Source organism: Melospiza melodia, chromosome 6, assembly GCF_035770615.1.
Source record: "Melospiza melodia melodia isolate bMelMel2 chromosome 6, bMelMel2.pri, whole genome shotgun sequence".
Taxonomy (NCBI): Eukaryota; Metazoa; Chordata; class Aves; order Passeriformes; family Passerellidae; genus Melospiza; species Melospiza melodia.
In genome coordinates this window covers 24,524,920-24,549,087 of record NC_086199.1, presented here as the reverse complement: position 1 = coordinate 24,549,087, position 24,168 = coordinate 24,524,920, and the positions used below count along the sequence as shown (strand labels likewise).

Here is a 24,168-nt window from a genome sequence, read left to right as displayed (position 1 = left end):
GATAACGGATAAACAATTTGATATTTCTACATGTGAAATTCTGTGTACAAATAGTGTTTAGATAAGCTGCTTTAATCTGTTATTGTGCATATTTTATAATTTTATAGTTAATTCAGGAATTTAGAACAATTTTTTTTTATTGTATACATTTGTGACTGGTTGTAAAATAATCACAGAAGTACGGTGTCAGCATGAATTAATTATGCAAGTAAACCAAATGGCTATTTCATTTTTTTACTGAAATGCCAAGAGTTTGAAGAGATCTTTTGTCTTAATAGATTAGCCAGAATTCATTGGGAAAAGTCTTAGTATGTTTAAGGTAATGGGAAAATCTTGCTTTCAGTACATCCTACAGAGATCCTGTTTAAAACAGATGACAGTCTGTCACGTTCAGTAGCACATCAGTCATCAGATTTATTCTAATTCCTTAAGCTGAACATTTCATTCAAGCTTGTAGATTGTCTTGTCAAGCTACCAAAAGCCTCATAGCTTTTCTGTCAAGCATAGAGTTGCACCAGCAGTTCACAAATAAATGCTAAGCTGCAAAAATACTGTTTATTTTCTTTAACCTTTTATTCAGTTAACTACACTGTTCTTTCGTGTTATTTTCTCCACATGTGTTTATCACAAGGTATTCGAGGGACTGCCTCCTAAACATGCCTCATCCTGACCACAGCCACTTCAGACCAAGGACCACTCATTTTGGGGCAGGTTGTTTTTACTTGTAGCAGTCTAGACCACCGTGGTTATCACATTCCTCCTGTAATCACAAAGGCCCAGTGAGCAGCTTCCTTTGCTGCAGACGTGAAGGAATCCCAGTGCTGCAGCACTGGCAGCTGTGGTGGGGCCACTCTGGCTTTGTGCAGAGTGGCCGTGGACTTCTTGCCCTGCATGGAAAGGGACACTTCTGCTATCAGCCCATATAGTCATGACATTCTTTGTATTTACTCATTGCAATCCTTCTAAGATATTCTCTCAGGCTGTATTGTGTATGTTTGTGTCTTTTTTTTTTCATTTCCTGTCTGGTCATCTCTAAGCTTTTTGATTTAAATAAAGTTGTCTGTGTAAACTGTAGCACTTGCTTATGAAGTCTACTTAAACCTTACATGGTGGTGAGAGCTTGACTTGAGACATACTTTCTTGAAGTCAGCATGTGTATATCTGAGGTAGTAAAACATTGAGGATGGTTAGTTGAAGTTAAATAATTGAATTAAGACAAGAAAGTAAACTATTAGATTGTGTATAAACTATTAGAATATGTATAAACTATTCTAATAGTTTAGTAATAAACTATTTAGTTTATTACTAAACTATTAGAATAACTAATAGTTACTAAATAGTTTAGTAATAAACTATTCTAATAGTAAACTATTAGAATATGTATAAATTACATTTAAGGCCAAAAAATTACTTGTAAAGTACTGAAAGCCTCATGTCCAGATAAGACTAATCTCTATATTAAATTGTTAATGCTATGGAATTCAATATAAAGTTGTGACTGCCCTTTAATAGAAAGATTTCCTTGGTTGTCTCTTTTAGCTATTAAAAATTATATCTAAGCTGTCTGTTAATAATTTTCCAGAATCATCAATTTCAGAACTCTAGTTTTTACTTCTAATTCTTCACTGTAACTTGTGATTTCTTTTAATACATGTTTTTTCCTGTCATTTATATGCCGTGCTAAATTTTCTCCCTTAATCTGGTGTTTTTCTTTGTTATAAAGCCCTGCTCTTTTTAATTTTTCTTGGTCTGTTAAATGGCCAGTGTGTTCTTTTAGCAGGCTTGTTCCTTGAATGGATATTCTGAAAGACACATTGTACATGTCTAGAAAGGAACTGTGGGGTTGAAGCCCTAGATAAAACTAAAGCCTGAGTATATAAAAAAAAGATTGTTAAAATGTCAAGATAATGAAAAGTCAGAAAATAAATTATACCTATTATTAATTTTGAATTGTATTCAAACATAGAAATATGTATCATAGACAAAAGCTGATTACAGAGAGATAAAATTCAATTTTACACTAGGATAATTGTTTTATGTATTTTACATTTATTTATAAGATCAGATAAAGGCCTGGAATTCTCTATATAAATCACAGTATGGTCCTGATGAATGCCAAGGTCAGTAAAAGGAAACCCCTTCACTTGCAAAACACATTGGTACTGCAGAAAATGCAAAGTGAATAAAATGAAACTGATAGGCACCATCTTTCCTACTACACATTCTTTACTTGCATTATAATGTTAGATCTTAGAGTAGTTTTGAGTGTTCAAAGGAGTGAATAGGTATCAATGCTCTCAGCATCCTCCCATATATTATCTGTAGCCAAATTCACATACCTTTGCTAAGTAGAGATTAATGCAAAACTTACTTGAGGATTGTGAGGCTGGATCTATTGTCACTGTAACACTGTGAAATTAGATTGGCCCTGTTCAAAGGGTCTTGCACGTGGTGGAGATGTAGTTGATGGATCCAAATGTCACATAGATGGTGGAGCCCATGATTTAAGAGTACATTTCTGCAATAAATTACTTCCTATCAGGAAGGCTTATTTTTTCCAGAATCAAATCTCTGGTAGGTCTTCAAGAGAAGGAAATTTAACTATTTTTCAGACTGGAAAGGACAATAAAATGGATTCTAGGTTCTCACAAAAGTGACTCTGTGTCGGGTACCTCAGCTGGATCAGCTTGAACTGAGGAGGAGGACACCCTCTCAGTCATTTCAAGTCAGATTTCAAGTCAGATTTCAAGTCAGAATTTGGAATATGTCAACTGAAATGGCTGCCATTCACCTTACCACACACATTTAATAAATAAGTTGTAGTGTTCAGTGATGAGTTTTCCATGTGTAGTGTATTGGAGCTTTTGAGTCCTAGGACAATAATAAACAGAGTCCTTAACATCGCATCCACTTCACAAAAAAATGTTACTAGACCTGACAGGTATTTAATCAAGCTGGGCATTTTTCACAAGCAGTAACTTCGAAAACATGACTTTATCAACTGACTTACTTAGAGCAAGGAGTTCTGCACTTGTTGCTTTTTACAAAGTCCAGCTTTTTGGGCTTCTGTCAAAGTACCAGTGTCACTGAAGTCAGGAATTTGCACTGTTACTCAGTCTGTTACACACTGTTACACAGTTAGATTACGTCAGAGAGTTGAGGCAATGAGTAGTGACTCTACAACTGTAGGATGAGGAACTGGTGTCACTGAGCAGCTCTTCCAGGCAAGTGCTGGCATTACAAATGGTCTTTTGTTTTCTTCCAGAACTGTAAGTTTTTTATAACCTTGTAGCTTGTTCTGCTTCAGCCAAGGAAGGGCCAGTGCTGCAGGGTCAGAATCTGATCTTTGATTTCTCAGGTAGGATTCAGGGTAAATGGTTTTGCATGCTGAGTGGTTTAACAACTATGGAGTTCTGGTATAGTGCTTGGTAAGCTTCTGCACAGGCAGCTTTTATCTGCTGGGCTGGTGATGAGATCACTGAGGCCTTCTTCCATGTAATCAGGCTGTCTTTCCAAATGCTGAAAATTGATTAGTCTGCAGAAGTACAGATACAGAAATAGCTGTACAGAAGTACAAATACTTGTGAGAGTAGATTCACCTTCCTTTTTTGATACAATTGGATTTCCTTCAGGGTCATAGTGAGAAAATTCCTGATTCAATGCAATTATGAAAGGGCAGTAATGGACCCTGTCCACCTGTTGGTTCATGTATCCTGAAATATAAAACAATGAAGCATCCATGAAGGATTCCTTTCTCATAAAGGTTATGGATTAGGGTGCCCTGGGTGTTTCCAGAGACTGTTGTGGCATGTACAGTCAACTAGTTAAGGGTGTTTAAGTTAGTTTTTTGCACTACAGCAGCATAAATGGAGGGTGATCTAAATATGCCTGGGTGCAATCTTGAGCTTCTTGCTTTATGGACTTAGAATTTGATAGCAGCGAGAATAAACAGAGTTGTGGGGTGTAACACTTCGCACAATGTACTGAAGGTGACTGCTGTGCAGGTGTACAAGGTAACTCTAATTAAAACAGTTTCCCCTTGAAATGTAATTTTGTTCCTCCTCTTCACTATCCAGTGGTAGACTAATATTTGTCTCCGGAATGTTTTTCCAGGATCTGAAGTGGAATTACAGTATCTGAAGGTTACTAAATATTAGGCAAAAATTATAATTCTCTTCATAGTTTAAAAGTATCTTTCATATTTCAAAAACCCTCCTGGATGTACAATTCTTTTGGCAAACATTCACTGTCTTGCACTAGAGAGAAAACTTACTATAAATAGCATAGGCTGCTTTCATAGTGAGGTTCCCCTCCAGTTGTATCCAAATTTACCTTAAAAGTTAGCAACAACCAAAAATAAAATCAAACTAGGTACTTTATTGAGAATCCCTTTAGTGTAACATATGACACTTTCTTTCCAATAATACCGGCATTCAGATCATTAGGGAGGTTGGGGAAATAATGAATTATCTGTACATCTTCAGCTCTTAAAAATCCCACATGTAATAAAGCCAGTGATGGATTTTTTTAAACTGTAATCCTGTAGAATATAATTATGTGTGAAAGTGTCACTGTTTAGTAATGCAGGAATTATACTGTAAATAAAAGAAAAATTTTGTTCCACATGCTCTAGAAATTCATTCAGATTAATGTTAAAGTCCAGTTATAAAGAAGTTCATAAAAAATACCAGATGTTATCAACAATGTTTTGAAAATAACCCTTTAGCTCATCTGATTAAAGAAAAATGTGATCAGAGCATGACCCCAGAGCGTGGGGTCTCTGGACTTCTCGAATGTCTTTAGGAACAGGATTTTAGGAAGGTGACTATTAATGGATGTCTAAGTATAGGTGTGTTTTTTCAATCTGTCCTGAAAGCACGGTGGAAAACCTTATAAATACTGAACTACCTTTTCCTTAGATTTAGTTTATATATAGTATCCTTGATAAAAAACCAAAAATAATCTTACACCTCCATAAAGTTCAGTGTGATGAGTAAATTAACTTGAATTCACTTAATTCTTTTCAGGCAGACAGCAAGTTATTGCAAAAACAGCAACCTTTTCACAACACCTCCTTTCCCAAACCTGACTGCTCAGCAGATGCACAGTCCAGCTGAAAAACTGAGGACAGTGGAATACCTTCTTTGGATAAGCAGAGATATGAACAGCTATAACTGATTAGATATTGTGGCTTTGAATTCCAGAAGGAATTAAAAGAAATTGAAGTGTAATACCACTGAAAGCAGTGACAAAGGGTCATAACTTCTACCAGAAAAATTATGCTTTTCCCTTTTTTCTTTACATTTAATTCTGGATATGTTAAGATTTGCCTTTGACAGTGAGGAGTTACGAAAGCACAACACTAAAAAAAGCTGCTTTCATTTATAATGAGTTTCAGAAAATATTTCAGAAGACTTTCTTCATTCCTCTCAGTTGGACTGTGAAAGAGGAAGTTATTTAGGAGTTTTCTTAATGTTATTATTAGGCATAGATGCCCCAGTAGTGCACATTCCTAACTTTGTCAGGTGTTCCTTCAGCATGAAAGGGGAGATAAAACTGTGTAGCCTGGAAGTCTTGCAATTTCACAATGTCCAGGAATATCTTCAGAATTATTCTGAGTGTTTGAACTGTTACCCAGATGTTCCCTTTTTTAAAATCTTGTATTTTATCTACACTTCTACAGCGATGAAGTCTTGATTTCTTTTTGTCTTTTAGTGATGCCAAACAGTGAACTACATAATAACTACAACATCTGACAAAGAAGCCTCAAAATATTCAGCACAATTATGTGCAAGAGAAAGTAGCCATCAAAATGAGCCTGGATTTCAGAAATATGAAGGAAGGCTTTTTCTTCCTTCATCTAGTTAATGGATTTAGAACTTCTCTGCTCCACCCAGGAATAACTGGTCTGGGGCCAATATTCAGCCGCTGCCTCAGCTCTAGTGTTTTGGCAATGAAAGCATGAATGTATCTTGATGAATCAAAGAATAATTAATGCAAGGTATTGGAATATAGGATAAACTTGTAAGAAAGAATAAAACATCCATCTGTTTTCTTTTACCAAAAAAAAAAAAAAAAATCCAAAGAGAATAATTTTGCTGAAAACTGCAAGATACTCCTAGGTCCTGAATTTTTCTAGGATTTTTTCTCCATTTGTTTGTGTAGAGAGAATCTGATGTTAACGCTCAGAACCCCTAAGAAGTTTTTCTCTCAGTTGTGTGACCCACAACTTATATGAAACTCTTTGTAGTTTGTATTCTCAGAGGAATTCTTTAGGGCTTCTCCACTGTAAATTACTTTCATGGTTTTGGCTGAATAATATGCTTACTAAGGGTTTAAAAGGAACTTTCTTCAAAATCCAGTGAACAAATATGAGTTTTTTAAAAAACATATTTTTCCAGCTTCTTCATTCTGTGTGTTGCATATCATTATAAATAATCAAAAGATTGAAGAATGTGAATGATCCATATATTCAAATACTAAATTAAAAAAAAACTGGACTATTTCATTGGCTGAAATGACAGAGTTTTCATATGTGTGTTCTGACATGTCTGCTTGTGTTTAAAATTGTTCTGCACCTTGCTTTGGAAGGCCTTTTGTAACTAAGTTTTCCATTGTTTGTAACTTTTAACATTTTAGACAGATTTTTTTTTCCACAGGAGGAATTTCCTGCCTACTGGGTGAAGTTGACTTATTTTTTTACATATCAGCTGAGAGAAGGTTTTGGGTCTTTTCTAAACAAGAGTTATAGGATAAATATGATGTTTTAAAAAAAGCAGCAGTTTGATTGGTATCCTGAGATGTGATTATGTTTTGTGTTGCTTTCTTTAAGTTTGGCAGGGAAATTGATCCACTGTCAGAAATATCTGGTTTGTGACTGATGATCTAACTTCAGCTAATGCCTCTTTTTTTCCTTTTATTTTTTTCTTTTTGTTGTTGTTTGCTTGTTTCTCTGTGATTTTCAACTGCCTGGCACTGATGTGCCGTCTATGGTGACTCCTTGTAATCTTGTACCTTTCATTGTTGATGCAACATCAGGAAACAGTGGAGCGATTGCTATGGTGCTGAATGTTTGCAGGTTTAGCCTCTTCAGTCTTTAGCTTACATTTAAATTCTGGACATTCTCAACAGATTTGTTTCACTGAGGATCTCTGGTTCTCATTGAGTTTTGGCCCACCTCAGAATATCTTGTTCCTCTCCGGTAGTCCAAGATCATTTCTGAATGTGTAGCTTGTTATTTTGAAGTGTGCTAGTTTTCAGATTTCTTTGATATTGCAATAAATTTCAGTGAGGCATCTGCATTAATCTTCCAAAATCACTGACATAGTAATCATACCTAAATAAGCAACTGCACATAAGGCATGCTATATATCATGCATGTTAAGCATGTTGTAAAGCACACAGTCAACGCCTAAGGGCTGAAAATGCTCAGAAATGTTGTTATTGGAGTGTAGCAAATGTAAAATTGTAGGATAATTTAGGTTGGAAAAGACATTTAAGATCATCAAGTCCAACCATTAATGCAGAACTGCCAAGACCACCACTAGACCATATTCCCTAGTACCACATCTACACATCTTTTAAATACATCCAGGGGTGGTGACTCCACTACTTCCCTGAGCAGCCTGTTCCAAATCTTGCCAAACCTTTCTGTGAGGAAATTTTCCTTAATACCCAATCTACACCTTCTCTCATGTAACCTGAGACCATTTCTTCTTGACCTATTGCTTGTTACTTGGAAGAAGAGACAGAGCCCTGCCTCACTACAGCCTCCTTTTAGGTAGTTGGAGAAAGCAGTAAGGTCTTCTCACAGCCTCCCCTCCTCCAGGCTAAGCATCACGGCTCCCTCAGCAGTTCCTCATAAGACATATGCTCTAGACCCTTCCCCCTTTGTTGCTCTTCTTTGGACACATCCTGAAGTGTGCCATTTTTCTGTAACTTCCACTTCTTGCTTACAAAGGGTGAAGTTGCTATTCATAGTCACTGAATGCGCTATGTACTGGATCTAGTTGCTAAATCTTACCAAAAAAAAAATCTGAAGTTCAGGCAAGACTGTGTGGTTATTGAGTCAAAATGTACGTGTTCACACCTGAGCAACACTCTATGTTCCTATGCTTTTACTGCTGAGCAAGCGTGGGTAACGGAGCAATTATGCTTGTAGTGAAGGATAGCTTTCTTTTCAGGTAGTTATCTAAGAAAAGGATAGTTAATTTGCTTGCAAAGAACAAATGGGGCTAATGTGGAGGCAATGTTATTTTATTTCTCTGAGTTTTTCAGCTTGTGAAATTTCAGGTGATGTGATTCCTTTCCTCAGCTGCAGCACACAGTATAGAATTGGAGCAGTTGCATTATTTGGGTAGAAAGAGTGCACTGGATGTGCTGCTTTTTGACAGCCGTGGAGGCACATCTGTGTTTTTGTGCTGTTTAAAACAGCCTGACAGATACATAACTGGTGGTCTGTATTTCCCTGCAGGAAACCAACAGGCCCCTCTCAGTCCCCATGTACAGGACTGAATCTTGAAAGGTTGGCACATTTCTGACAGGCCTCTGCATGTTCAGTGTTCATGGTAGTTCTTGGTCAGGCTCCAATATCTACACTGTTGCCTTTATGCTTTTTATTTTTACTGTCAGGAAAAATGGTGCTATTTGAAGGTACCTTGAGAAATGTGAGTTGGCTGGATAAATCAAGTTTCTCTGCTTCTCTGCTGCTTTTCTTTTTTGAGTCTCCATTCAGTCTTCTTTCTGTGAAGGCAGCCAAAGAATTGGAATGTTTTTGGCAAAGACATAATTTCTGCTTAATGCAGAAATAACTTGTACTAGTGGTTTTTGAATTTGGCACTGAGTTGCTACTTCACATTTTCATGTGCATATAATGTTTTGTGATTTTATTCTTGCTTTCATGGTAAAATCTGGGCTAGCAACTTTGTTCTGTGACAAAAGAAATTATGATTTGGGGATTTGGGAATTTCAGTATACTGAATATACTGTACAATTAATTTTGCAAACATAAGCACTGTAGACTCATGTTTCTTGAATAATTTCCATAGTTAGCTTTGGAGCTGTGTAGCCACAGTGACATTTTTACAAGTTTGGCGGAAGGATGGATTTTGTGGGGCTTGCAGCCAGGGCATTCAGAAAGACAGGTAAAATAGCTATCTTTATCAGTGGTCCATTTTTGGTTTACTGAAGGATGATGTACAAACCAATATTTGACATTTAGCCTAATGGCAAATCATCCAGTCATGTAGTAAACTGAAGAAAATTGGGTGCTCAAGACTAGTAGGGCTCAAAATGCTCTACACATGCTCCTGTTGCGCTGTTTCCTCCCTGTTGGCATTTAGCCTGTCTGCCACATGGGTGGTCCTTGGTTGTGTCTCGCTGGTGTTTGGTTGTTGGTTGGTCAGGGTCTCTACTGACCTACCCTGTAAAGCAGAAAGCAACCTAGTAATTTTTCTGTTACAGGAATTCTAGTTCTCGTGGGTTTGTTTTGTTGCAATCTTTAGAGTAACAAAATAGGTAGGCAGGGATTACATATCATCCAGTTCAGAATGGGGCAATCTCCAAAGTTAGATTGGGTTGATATATCCAGATGAGTTTTGCCCATATCCAGCTATAGAGATTCTGTAACCTTTCTAAGCAACTAGTTCCAGTGACCTTCCTGTCTGTGAAAAAATTTCTCTTATCTATAACTCTAAGTTTTCTGTGTTAGGGCATGTCTCTCTTTGGGATCCGTGTCTTCTCTTTATTTGCTCACAAGGCAGCTAAAACCCAATAAAATCCCTGTTTAGCCTTTTCTCCTTAAAACCAACTAATCAAACTCTTGCAAACTCCTCATAACTCATGTCCTGCTGACCCCTAATAATCTTGAATCACCTGCTGGACTTAGTTCAGGATATCCATGAGCAGGTCAAACTGGATGCAGCACTTCAGATGAGCCAAATGGGGGTGGTTAATGACTTCCCTTTGTCTGCTGACTACGATCCTGTCAACAGAGTGTATACACAGGTAGCCCTTACCATTATGTTGTGCTGATTCTACTAAAATATTATTTTGGCTCCAGATAAGACAACAGCTAATTTAAAGTGCACATATTTTTTTCCTATCTGTAAAGGCTATGGAAATTACAGTTTGGTTGTAAAATGTTTAGAAATTGATATCTGGCTGTCTATAATAATATATAATGATACATAATACTGAGTTTTAAGGCCAGTGAAGAGTTTACAACAAAACTGAAGGACGGCTAAATGATTTGGCTGTTCAAACCTGATCAATGTCATAGTTCCATTATCAGAACGAAAATAGAGTGTCACACGAGAAAAGCTGGAAAATAAAGGGAGATAGTCTTTTGACAAGATTTTCTACAGGTGTTTTTGCGTTTCAAAGAGGTAGTGCGCAGGGGGAAAGGAAAAGGCATGTATTGTCAAAGAGAAGACAAAACTAAGGAAAAAGAAAATAATTAGAGGACACAGGACAGCTACAAACTGGGGAAGAAGACAAGAGACCATGCTGAGGATTGTTTAGTAAATAAAATACAAATGAAGATTGTAATTGTGAAAATGAGAATGTATCAGAGGGCAGAAGAGATAGGGGGCTGTTGGTGAGCTAATATGCACATAAACATTTCCTGATGCTCAGAGGGAGGATTGACCCTTGAAGTAAGTTAGGGAGAAAAAATAAAGAGGAAAGTACCTGTCCTTTATCCAACTAAGTTTAATGTAGGAATAGGTGACACCTGTTATAAACCAGTTGGTTTTATGCATTTTTATGTCTCCTCTTGTGCTTTTGTCAAAAGAATGACAAAGACAATAAGTGCTCTTTGGCCTACAGTATGCCATCATTAAAAGCACCAGATGGAAATTTTTGTAGTGATGATATGAAGAAACTGCTGCAGCAACAGAGGAAAATTATCCTGTTTCTTCATATCTTTTTTATTTATGTAGGTTAGTAGAAACCAACTGCATATGTCTTATTTTCTTTTGGGTCAAGAATCAGCAGGGAAGAAAAGTCAGGGACAACTGCTTCACTCTGCCCTCTGGGGAAATGTTTTTATCAAGTTTCCAGACAATAAAGTTACTTTTATTAACCAAAATTTTGAATTCTTTTTAGCGATGTGAGAGTTTATAAATTTGAAATAATACTCATGCTGCATTCATCAATTTCTAAGGTTAATCCACTTGTCTATATTTTATATTCTTTTTAAAAGAAACATAATATTTTGCATGAACTATTTGTATTTAAAAGCAAATAAAAATAATAGAATACAATAAAATAAAATAAGTATCTCTATAATCAAAGTGTGTTTCATTTCACAGCTTTTAAGTATCTAACAGATGAGTATTATTCCATTTGTAAAAAATACTTGAATTGGCTATCTCTCTGTTATCCTTTGACTAGGGTTTTTATAACTGTCCAAAACTAGTTCTAACTTACTTTGAGTTGCCTTAGATTTGTAATATGCCATAAAGTTTCCTAAGATAGGGTGGAAATGGGACTCTTTTTAGAGGAGTATGTCATTTAATGAGGACTTGACATCCACCTGGGCTAAGAAAACTGACTGTTTGTTCCCTGGGGAAATGCTTTGAGAAGGTAACTGGTTTTTCTGTAGAGTACCCTCCTAAGTTTTTTTAGTTTAGTGTGCCCCGAGGCAAAACGTTTCAGGATATCTTAGAAGATTCTGCCAGTCTAATTAATCTTATGGGAAAAGTGCTAAAATTCATTCTCTGTTTCCGTCCTCATAAACTATATGGTACATCATCCCTGCACTGTCAGTGGCAACTGTTAACTGCACCTCCAATGGGGACAAAAACAGGCCTAGTGCCGTTCCAAGGAGAAGAGGGGTCTCGTGTTCCACCAGAGGTGGGGCAGGTGGGATAGCCCTCTGTGGAAAAACTCTTCCAGAATTGGAGTATTTTTTGTGAAGAATGGGTGAATTCGGTCCAGAGCAGCAAACGTCTGCACCCTGTCACAGCAGCTAAGGCCATGATTCAGTGAGTGACTTCAAATTCTCTCAAGGCAAGACCAAGGAATGGGGGTTTGCAGTCATTGGGTCTCCACACAGAGTGGTCTCAGCAGTCTTTCTGTTCCTGAGGGGGGAACTCAGTTACTGAAGTCCAGCTTAGAAGATGAACTTCTCAGTCCTGCCCAGGGAGAGAAAGCATTGGCATTAGTGTTGCTGTGGTGCTTTTTGGGGTTGGAGGTACCTTGGGGTGCTCCTTTGTAGAGTGTCTGTTATTCTGCAGACATTCAAGAGGTTGGGGATTTTGCCTCAGAGGGAGGAAATTCTGCTACAGCTGTAGTAAAAGCCATTTGGAACTGCTCAAGTAAAGTACTGAATGCTTTCTATCTTGCAGATATATGTTACTTTTATAAACCTCTTGTTTTTTATTTAATTCATCTGAAGTGCTTGTGCTGATGAATAATTAGACCCAGGATTGGTATGACATCCTTTTGAATAAGCTGTTATTTTGTTTAGATTTTTTTTCTCCTAAAACCCATTTATATTCCAAGGAACTGAAAGGCAAAGCATTTAAATGGTGTTTTTACAGAATATTTTCCTGAATGGATGAGGAAACAGTCATTCCAGTTAGCACTATATTAAAAAGTGAAGGCAATGGAGTAAGCTTAATTTTCCATTTTTGTCTGTCATAGATGTAAATAATTCAAACATATAAGCATGGAAAGAAGTTAACAGTTTGAAACTGGGACTGCATGAGTCTCCTAGCGTAATATTAGGATTTCCTGTGTGTTTCAATTTGATATTATTAAGAAAAAGGTTGGTTTTCCTGAAGTATGAACCATTTAATAGTTAATGCTGTTTTTCACTGGGCTCCTGTGGTAAACAAGAATGTTCATGTATTTCATGTGTATGCTTATGTAATTAAGCATCCACTAATTTCTTTCTCTTTGGAAAATACTTCTCCAAATCAGCACTCCATGTATGAAGATTTAAGATTATATCATCTGTTTGTTTAAGGTAAGCATTAGGACAGGTATTATTATTTTATAATAGATTCTTAATCCCTTGCCTGTGAAGTGTTGATGTTTTCATTAGAGTTAAAATATGTTGCATGTGTACAGAAAGCCTGAAATCTCAATATGTGGTTCTATCAATTTTAATTATTTGAATCATTAGAACAGCTAATTTTTTGCTTAAGGGTACACCAATGTACCACTGAATCTGTTTTTTAAGGTTTTTTCCAGTTTAATGTCTGAATCCAAATTCATAAAGAGTTGGAAAAATGAGATGTCTGAGCTATAGGATTCACAGGGATTTTATATGAAGCCTATTTAATCAGGATAACACTGTTATTAATATTCATAAAGTCAGCTGGAACACAAATGACAGACTATGGAGCCTAAAATTTTTTACTTGTGAATTTATTAAAAGCAGCTTAAAAAATTAATGGAATTTAAGTAAAGTTGACGAAAATGAAAATCTTATGTTAGCACAAAAAATCTATATTAGAACTTTGTCTAAGACCATCTTGCATTGATATCTTTGACAGATTTCATTGGTACTTAAAGAAGAAAGATGCATGAATGGTCATTTAAAAGGATTTAAACACATTGGCACATTAATTTTTACATGAATAATAAGTAGTTTCCAAAAGCAATTAACTTACAGTGTACAAGATTTGAATAGAAAAATAGGACTGTGACATCAAAGGGCAAAGCAAATGTGCAGTACATTTTAAACTTTTAATAATATGACTTCTTAAAATATTTTTTCTTTTCCATGGTAGGTAAAGTAACACCAAATGTATTTGTGTACAGCTTGGGTTTGTTTTGAAATATACCAAGATCTGGAAAAATAAATATTTTTATGCCAAAGTGCTGTTGGTAAAGAACAATTTTAAGGCTTTTACATTGATGAAATGCTTCTGAATCAGCTTTCCTACACTTTCTCTGTGTGGAAAACAGATACATACTGATCACAGTGTGTGATTTTTCGCCCTTGCTGCTATATGCAGCATTTGGAAGCATTTCTTTTTCCTGTAGACTGTAAGGTCTGAGAGTTCTTTCATTATTCTACTTAACTATCAATTTTATGTGACTGTTGCATTTTATATTCAACTGATAGGGACATTTTCTTTTTTATTTTCACTTTCTTTCATGGTGTCCTAGTAGTTTTACACTAGCACAAGGTGGGTAAATGAATAGTGAATAAGGAAGTTAGATTTCAAATTACCTCTAGCATTTAGGTTATGGTCCCATTTTGTGTTTTCAGTTTTGTCTCGGTCTGCCAATGCACTTTATTTTAATCTCCAGCTTTTAATTTCCTCTCATTATTACACAGATTGATTATTAGCAGATTGTCTTCAAATGGAGTAAGGATTTATAGTAATTATATTCAATTTTTCTGATGATTCCTTGTGTGAAAACCTTAATGGCACTTCTGATCATTTTTGAAATGCTGACTTTTTAACACTCACTGAAAATGATGGTGCAATAAGTTTTGGTTCTAAAAATACCTGATGTTCAAGGTACCTTCTGTAAAGGTACATCTTGAGGGACAAGTAAGTGTTGTGCACAAGTCAGCTACCTATTGCAGCATTTGTGTTCAGAGCAACCACTTTAAATACTTAGTGTCTGGAATATTTTCTTGTTCTGTATCCTAACTTTTTTTTTTTTTTTTTAATTGTGAAGAAGTTAATTGGCATGTCGTAGGAAGCCCTAAAAATCTTTCCGTTTTACTTTGATCCATAGGTGACCTTAATCTGATAACAACACTTTTATTTTCTCTATGTTTAAACCAGAAAATTCCTATTAGTTAACAGAACCTATTTCACCTATGAAGACAGTGGCTGTAAAATGAGCCTCTTGACTTCAGTCATAAATTTTTCCTGTGCCATTGTCTATTATTTCCGGGAGAGGGCAGCATTTTCCTATATCAGGTACAGAAAGGCACATGCCCTGCTTAGACTGTCAATGTTTCTTGTAATTACTCCCAGTATATTTGTTGCTTGCTTATGAATTAACTTGCATTTATGGAACTAAATCATTCCAATCATTTAATTACACCTGAGGAGCTGAACTATAATTGCTTGCTTCCAGCTAGGATCTGATATGGCTTGAGCAGTATTAATTTGGTGTTTACTTTTCTGAGTGCTAAAAGCATTAAAATGATTGTGCAATGGGATTACATTTTACTAATTGCTGGCATTCATTAGCTGGGTAAATGGCGAGGAAGAATGACTGTATATTGTGGAGGGATAAAATTATGGTTTTAAATAGTATATTACTAGACACATTAAGGCCCTAAGACATGTTTTAAAATACTCCAGAGGTTATTAAATACCATATTTTCTTCATGTCTTGCTATATGAATATCTTATTAAAATACTGCAATTATTATGAACCTTTTTGTGCAATATGTAGGGAAATGGCTTCATTGACAGAAACCTATTTCTTGATATTAATAACCCTCTATATTTTCAGCTAATCCAAAAGTAAATGAGGAACTTAGGAAAAGATTGCCAACTTCAAATCAACACAGTTACACAGAATTGAAGAAGAAGCATACAGCTTCATTTGAGGGATTCTTTTAAGGGACTCAGTGTTCTGCGATATGAGGTGAACTTTTTATTTTTTGATAAGACCTAAGCACATCAAATCCTATGCATTTTTTAATCATGCACATTTATAGTCAACAACAAATGTGAGCTAAATATGTATTTCTTTAATATTTGGCGTTCGTGTTGGTGTTGAATCTAAAGTGTTTGTACAATTAATTTTTTTTTCAATTTTAAATATAAAAATGAAATTATCTGCTTTTTTGGTGTTCTATGGCAAAATAATTTCTCCTGCTGCTTTATTATTTAGGATATGTGTCTTGGTAGAATTTGCTTGAATTGTAAAATAGGTACTTGATTTTTTATTTAATCTCTTACACTTTTCAGCACAATGACAACAGTCTGAGTGTTTTCATAATCTAGTCACTGTATCTTCAAGGCACATGTATCTTTTTAATAAATGTAAAAAAATGCAGCAGGGAAAACATACAAAATAAGCACAATACATAGTTAAGGATAAAAATTTTCCTATTACAATATTTTTTAAAAAGGTGCGTGAGTAAGTAATACAATTTGTGATAAGCTTACTATGTTACCAAGATTACAAACTTATTTAGATTTCCTTGCGATACTTAGTATAACTAAATTTTTAGCACATAAGAGAGCATATATTTTAACACTCAAAATAATTCATGGTAGACATAGCATTTTATTGTAAGTCTTATTGGAGGTTTCTTCTTGAAGATCTTTGATTATATGAAATATTGCAACTATGTAATTAACCATAGTCTGAAGCATTGTGCATGCAAATATTGGGATGCATTATTTAGCTGTTCAGAAAGAACTTCAGAGTTGGAGTGGTCATAGACCACTTTACCTGTATTTTATCTAGGAAATTAAAAGTAGAGAAAGAATGCTGTGAAGTGAAGCACATGCCACTGTCTGTAATAACTGCCAAAGGGAGCAGTCTTGTTGTCTGCAGCAGGACTGCTTGGTGTGATTTGGGCTGTGCTCAGTAATGTGTACTTCCAAGACCAGACTCTAGAAGAAAAAACCAAACTAATAAATATTTCAACAAAGACATCACATGCAACAGAAAGCTGAACCAAACAATTATAAAAATTAGATGAGTGAAGAAAAAATATTTTACTGAGAAATATAATTTTTCCCTGGCTGTTAAAGTATGCAGACTTCATTGTGCTGCTATAAATATTTAAAATAATTTGTTTTGTAAATTTTCTGTCAAATGAAGGCAAAGTATAGGTGTATTATATTGTTTCAAGTTTATTTATCTAGAGTTTGTTTTATTTTAGCTCTGAAACCTTCAAGCAAAAACTGGACTCAGTGCCAGATCAAACAAGTTCAGAGGAACAAATGGAGAACTGGTCAAAAGGTAGGGACTTTCAAGATATTAATAAGGAACCTTAGGTGTTATACTAGTGCTAGGCAGTGACTGGAGTGTGTTTGTTCTTGCTGATATATGACTGACTTTGGAAGAAAAGAAAAAAACCAATAACCACATACTGCTCCTTAAAAGAACTTTGAGTAACTGGAGAGCAGCTACATGAATACAAAGCTTCACCTTTATTTTCTGGATTATTGAAAATGTTTCTGTACAACTTTCAGAAGACTTGTTTAAATTCTTAGTCTGTACATTGCACTTTACTTTCCAACTTTTTTTTTTTTTGTTGTTAGCAATAAATCTGAAAATCTGTCTTAAAGAAATTTTCTTGGCTGTTCACACCTGGCTTGGGTATGATTAAGCCATCTACTAATATTAATGAGTTTCTCATTAGTAGCTCAACTGAATTTAAACAGTAAGGTAAGGCTTGGAGATAAAGGTGACCTTGGTTAACTTGGAGCTTCCCCAGTTGGTGGAGTTTTCATCTTCATCAGGATGCAAGTACCTTTTTTTATTTTTAGTTGATTGACCAGACATAATTGTTCTCAGATACATTCTTCTGTGTTTCATGACAGAAACCTAAGGGGAAAAAAAACCACTGAATTTGAGAGTACATTCATGACTGACTGACTGACTGACTTTGTAGAAGAGAATTTTTAGAAGTAGCTTGTGACTAAATTGTGACTGGTAGAAGGAAGGGAAAGACATAAAAAAGAGATCCTCACTTGAGAGTGGATTTTTGCTAGTAAGTGACTCTGTGTAGGTTAAAAAATCCAAAATGGATTAGGTGTGTCAACATCTAAATTTCTCTCTATATCAGAGCCTCATAGCTTCTTGTACATTTCCTTTTTTTTGAGTTTTATGCTATATATTCTCTCTCAAAAGGTAATAAATGTCAAATTTCTCATGGAGAGTCTATTTAGAAGAAAGAAGAAATGCTTCATTTTGTAGGTGATACTTTTCTTTCATATGTAAAGGAATTTCTACCTATATTATTCTGTAAAATAAACTACTTATAAACCCCTTTTAATTTATGGCATTTTGAGGTGTTACTGAGTGAAGTTCAAAAGTTTTTTGAATCATACACTCTGTAAACAAAAACATTAATGGTGGTGTAAGTTGGTGGAGAATTGTATTCTGACAATTTAAACATGTAATGGCTTAATCAGGTTTAGTATGTTTAGACCTTTAGGGGTCAGCATACCCTAAGAATGGTTCAAAAGGTTAAGTTTTCCAAAGTAGGCAAATGAAACTGATTCTCTGTGAAATATATTCTGTCTAATTGCAAGAAATTATGTTCTGCTACTGCTCAGAGATATTTTTGAAACTGAGTAGCTACTGACTTTCATGTGTATTATTTTTCTGATGCATTAAGTCAATATTTTGTGCTGTTTAGACAGCTGCTTCTTCCAAGCTAACACTTCATGTGTCCAACAGAAGTTGTTATATAAATAAAAGTAAAATTTATACACTTTTATTTAGCATAATCATTAATAAGTCATGTAATTCTTTGTGCTTTTGCTCCTGGCAAAATTAGAAAAAGGGATTATGGGTAAATTTGTCATCATACTGGTGTGGATGAGAAAGTTTTTTTTCTTAGAATTTAATTTGGGTATTAACAGCTAAATTACATTCACTTATCATAAAGATAATAGGTCAATTTCAGCAACATAATATGTAAGCTTAGTAGATATTCTAGTGCATTTTCTCATTGTATTACTTAAGCACAGCAATTTCTCCTTTTCTGTGTAAATGTGTGTGCTGATGAGTGTACTATTTTGTCTCCTGCTTGCTCTGTCATCTTCACATATTTCCTTTGTGCAGTTGGTACTGTACTGTATTTAGATTTTCCTTTCTTGTAACTTGGAAGTTTAAAAGCTGGGTTTAGAATAACCCTATAATGTTTAATAATTTAAACATTTTATTAGCATACTGAAATATTGGAGATTACATTATTTGTCAACAAATAAGGATGGTAAAGCAAATACAACATTAAATTTATCTGACTAGATGAAAATTCAGTCAAGCAACGAAAATTTTAAGAAATAGAAAAAAACAGATGCAAAGTGGTAGGTTTATGGTGGTTATGTGGGATAATGTGTAACCTGTTAATCAATGTTATAAAATAAAATACTTGAAAGGAAGGTAGTGTTTAAGAGGAGTGTATCTGAAGTGTTTGAAAGGTGAGATTTTCTTTTTAACTTTCCGAGTTGTTTAGAGTATAGTATTTCTGTGTGGATTGAAGACTTTGTCACTGTTCTGTTCTATTAGGAACAATTAAAGAACAGTTTGGGTGCAAGGTTCGTTATTTTGTGTTTGTATCTAGTTTAAATGTACTCTTTCTCTAGTTTTTAATAGAAGGTTAATGCCTTTTTTCATTTCGCTCTAATGATACTTGAGAGAATGTACCAGGAACATTGGCAGCAGGCCAGTGCGGACTGTGCTACTTAGAAATGAAAAATATTCAGAATCCAAGCTAGACAGCCTAGAATAGTATTCAATTATGAAAATAAACTTGCATTGGCAAATAGGTGCCTATCTTTGCATTGCAGTGATGGTGGGTGTGGGGAAGCACATTGCATTGGGGCAAGACTTGTTACTTCAGTAGGGTTTCCATGCATGATGGGAACTATGCAAACATTAATTCTGTGAAAACACAAGAGGCAACCTGAAACTGGGTGGTTTCTCTTCTTACATATATGTTTAGGACTTGATATGGCACTTTTTCAGAAGCATTACCAGGATTGGAAAGTGGTGAGTGTGCAAATGCTGGAGTTAAATTTGTGTCTTATTTGACTCATGTACCACGTTTAATTAGGTGCAGCTATACTTCTGTATTATAGAGTCTTTAACTCTTGTGATGTTTTGGCTTATGTCATATTTAGGAGCATCCAGGCTTTAAGGATAGGGCAGAAATTAGGAGAAGGCTTAGAATTTTAAGTGTTGTTTGGTCTGTTTTGAGAACAAAATTAGAGTTTTGCTGACTCCAGAATTAAAATCATTGTATAATTTTTATTTGCGAATTCCTAAGACAAATTAACAGATTGATTATTTTAATGATGAAGTTGTTTGCTTTCTTAAAAGGTGGTTATTATGTTTTTCAAGCACAGAAATAAATATGTATATATTACTAAGCCATTACTTGAAGCATATATTGTATGTCAGTGAACCAATTTCACTTCTCAGAATTTGATGGCAACTTTAGTTATGATCCATATAGGCACTTTCCATGTATCTTTAAAAGAATGCTTGCAGCTTGTAAATATACTTCAAAATTGCATGTCTGGAAACTAGTTCAGAGGAGACTAGCTTTAAAGAGCCGTGGTAATGTAGATTGGAACAGAACTGCAGAATCAGCTTATGCAGGGAAATTTGTGATGGAGGTGTTCTATCTGGTGGTGAGCTGTAGGTTTTTGGGGTGTTTTACATTCATGGTAATTGAGGAAATGTAGTCACGTGCAAAGGTTAAGTAAAATAAATCATCTTTTTGTGTAACTTTGACTGTCTTATTACAAGTAGAAAACTCTTCTAGTTGTGTAATGGTTTTAATGTGCTTTTTTGTAGATTTGTTTTTGCAGTATTAATGGCAAGGACTTTTTTGTCTGGAATTCCTATTGTGTGAGTTTGACACACACCAAGATGAATGGTTAAAGAAAGCCTCCAGAGTAATATGGTGCTGTAAATGCTCTAGTTGGTAAAAAAGCAGCTAATGGTAAAGGTGCTGCTGCCCATTTCTCCAGAATGTACCCACTGCAACTGTAAACACTCTAAAGTAAATCTAAAGCCCCTCTTTCAAGGCTATAACAGAAGCAAAATTAAGCATACTTGTCATAGTGAAGTCTCTTTCTTCTTTTACATGCCTCAACAGGAGATACTGTGAGCCTGTTCTCCCTCTCCTACCAATTTTAGCAACAAAGTGATGTTTTCTTGGAAAAGAAAGAAGGCCTGAATATTGCAAGGGTGGTTTGTATGCAGAAAAATCTACACGATATGCAGAGAGACAGCGTCCTCTACACCCACATGGCTCAGCTGATCAGTGTGCTGTGTGCTGTGCTTTCAGCATCAAACTCACTGTGTGCTGTCAGATCCCCTTGCAAAGTGCCAAGAGTAGTTGCAAGGTTCTCTGAATGATGTAGAAGGCTGAAAAGAGGCTGAGAGGGTAGTCACTGTTGAACAACATTAAGCATGGAGGATGAAGAAAACCTCTGCCATGGAAGAAGAAGGAATAGTATGACATAACTTAGAAGATAAGAATGACTTAATGATAACTGAAAAATCATCCAATACGGCTTGGTCTTTCCTGTAAATATAATGCCTTCATGCATATAAATTCGCATCTATTCTTTTTCCATTCCATTTCTTTCCTTGTACATTTTGAGTGGCAGAATACAGCACATTTTTAGCCAGACTGCATGCAGAAAGACTCCTCATCAGAAGCACAACTAGATATCCAGTACTTGCCTGACTCACTGCAGTGTTGTGAATATGATTTTGTTGAACCCTTTATGGTACACTCAAAACGTGTAGGGCCTTATCTGCTCTGAGGGCTGCAAGCGCTAAGGATGGGGAGAATGCACACCTTGAAGTATTGCACTTTGAATCTTAAGTGTGTAAAGTATGAGTGCAGCTAACTTCAGAATGTCTTGAAATGTACTTCAGAGAGAACAGCACTTACTACCACAGTAATTTTTAAGTAGTGCTTCAGAAGGAACTTTAGAAGACCTTGCACAAGTGCAAGAGGTATTTGGTTATTTTCTTCTTTAGAAACCTTCATTACTTCTATTTTTATAACAGGTAGAGTGAGGCTTAAGTTCAGAGCAAAAATATTTTTAAATTATTATAAAAAGGTTCTTCAGAGAGTGCGTTGCCGACTCTTATTTGTGGGTTCACCTGCGTCTTTAGTAGAACACTACTGGAGTAAAGGGTGCGGGGGCAAGGTGTCTTACAGCTACTTTATGCAGAGTGATCTTTCTTTTATGTCAGACACTTAAAACTGCGATATTTTTCTTTACTTCTAAAGCTGTAGTTTCCTGGGATTTTGTTTAGAACTCTCAATTCAGCAAAGCTTTAATTGTTTGTGTGTGGTAGGGGAGGTTGAGTACATTTGGATAAGAGAATTTTCACTATAATTAATGGGCACGGGGAAACATGACCCTGCCTAGATAAAAGGGAGTTCTGGATCATTAAGATTTAGATAATGGAAGGGGGTTATATGTGAAAAGCAATTGTCTGATATGACAATAGCAAAAGACAAATGGGGTGGGAGGGTTTACTTTGTTTTTAGTTGGTTTAGAAAACATAAACACAGCATGCTTAGTAAAACTCCAGCAGACACTATGTTTGGAAATTATGTAATGACTCCATATAGGCTGTAATGATATCCTGAAACCCTGTATTTAAACTAACCTGAATTACAATGAGAGATAAACAGAATATTTACCCATCCCTTATGAGCTGCTGCTGATATGTAAATTTATTCTTCTACTTTGCACAAATATACTTTTGAGCTACTGCTTAAACACTTCAAGGTCCTTAGCCAAACAGTTTTAATGATGCCTCCAGTATTATGAAAGTGTGACATTTGATGAATGCCTTGTATAGTTGTGATATCAGGGAAAGTGTAAACAAAAAACGCACATCAAGTCATCGTGCAACACCTAGATAATTTATAATTTTACTGTTTATATCCATCTTGACATTTTTTATCTGCCAAAGGCAGGTTTCATTTGGAATCTTAATCTGAGATTTATTTGGTGGATCTGGAAATCATAGCTGGAGTTCCCACAGGAAATGGTCCATCTACCAACAGATTAAATGGCAGTCCTGCAGTTGTTAAGGGAGCTCTGCATTTAACACACATGCATACTCATTCAGTCAGCACTGTGGAGAAAAATTAAAGTAGTAACCCAGGTTTAGGAACAATGTAGCTAAAAAGTCCCATATTTGCTGAATGACAAAGGGTTATATAGCAGCATTTCATTTTATTATTCGTGCTTGAATTTCTTGTTTGCTTTGTTGAGTCTGCTGACGAATACTAATAAATGCCTGCAACAATCCAGACGAGAGATGCCTGGCAACAAAGCTATGCGGTGGACCTCCCTGATCTTCTCCAGTTCACAACCTGACCTTTTGAAAAATTGGCTGGGCTAAGCTGCAGAATTTGGGTGTAATGGTTATTGTTAACTCCAGCTTTAGGATTTATTAATTTGTGTGATCAAGACTTACCTATACTTCAAAGTTTCTGAAGACCAAACACAATCATCCATCCATTAGAACTAACATTGTGTTTCAGTGAATCCCACTTACTGACTGCCTAGTGATTCTGCTGTTTTGATGCATTCAGAATATAAAAATGCTTTTTCAACTGTGAGACCAGTCCAATGAAAATCTGGTGTCTTCTTAGAGACTAATATTTTAAAATAACAGTATGTTAATGAATTGCAAACGGAGAGTGGAATGCCAAAGGAAATGTCTGATATTTACACATTAATAAATGCATCACGATTAACTGCAGTGAATACCAATATAATGATTTGCCACATATATTAAAGACTGAGTAGCATTTTTCCATTTTAAATATTCAACAGTTTGTACACAATTGCTGTTTAGATGCAGAAGAGGAGGACAAAAGACTTAGTGAGGGAGTCGGGCGAAGGAACATCGTTACTAAAATAATCAGAATCCTTGGAGAATTGTAAAAAATTGCCTTTGCCAGAATAACTGCCAACTGTTTTTAATCTCTTTCTCAATTTATTTCTTTATGAAGGGTGTTGCCAGGGTTCCACACAAGTACAGGTGAATACAGAAGCATTCAAAATAACACAGATGTCCCCCCAACTTATGTTGCTAAAACAGGATTCACTGTTCTCTTTAAGGAATTAAAAAATGCACGAACCATTAAACTTCTGAGTTGTTTTGTTTTTGGACAACTTAAATGCTTAGCTGTAGCCAGAGATCAATTTTTGAATTGCATTGTTGCGTTCACCTGACTGACTTCTAAAAAAGTTTGAATTGTTTGGAAGTTCTTTGCATTAGAATGATACTTAATATAATTTTTAAAAGGCCATTTCCTTTATTCTGCCTAATATTGAAATTACAGGAAGTTTTTTTATATTGTACATTGCACAACTGTCTTCCAGTATACAAATACTGTAACCTAACCTGTCATGTGAATTAAAATTATCACCATAAAGAAGTGTCAAAGGATACTATTTTAGTTATTTACAATTAATACTATTTTTTTTTATTCTGTAA

At 35.4% G+C, this 24,168-nt stretch overlaps 1 protein-coding gene across 2 annotated transcripts in view; it reads left to right on the top strand.

Annotated features, from left to right (window-relative positions):
* The window catches only part of MIPOL1 (mirror-image polydactyly 1), a 185,144-nt gene that overhangs the window by 13,892 nt on the left and 147,084 nt on the right, over nucleotides 1-24,168 (top strand). For both annotated transcript variants that reach the window (XM_063160344.1, XM_063160345.1), the window contains exons 2-4: nucleotides 12,928-12,973; nucleotides 15,439-15,573; nucleotides 16,826-16,905. In XM_063160344.1, the coding sequence (XP_063016414.1) occupies nucleotides 15,569-15,573; nucleotides 16,826-16,905 (85 nt within the window). In that variant the 5' untranslated portion in view covers nucleotides 12,928-12,973; nucleotides 15,439-15,568. The remainder of the gene's footprint in view (nucleotides 1-12,927; nucleotides 12,974-15,438; nucleotides 15,574-16,825; nucleotides 16,906-24,168) is intronic.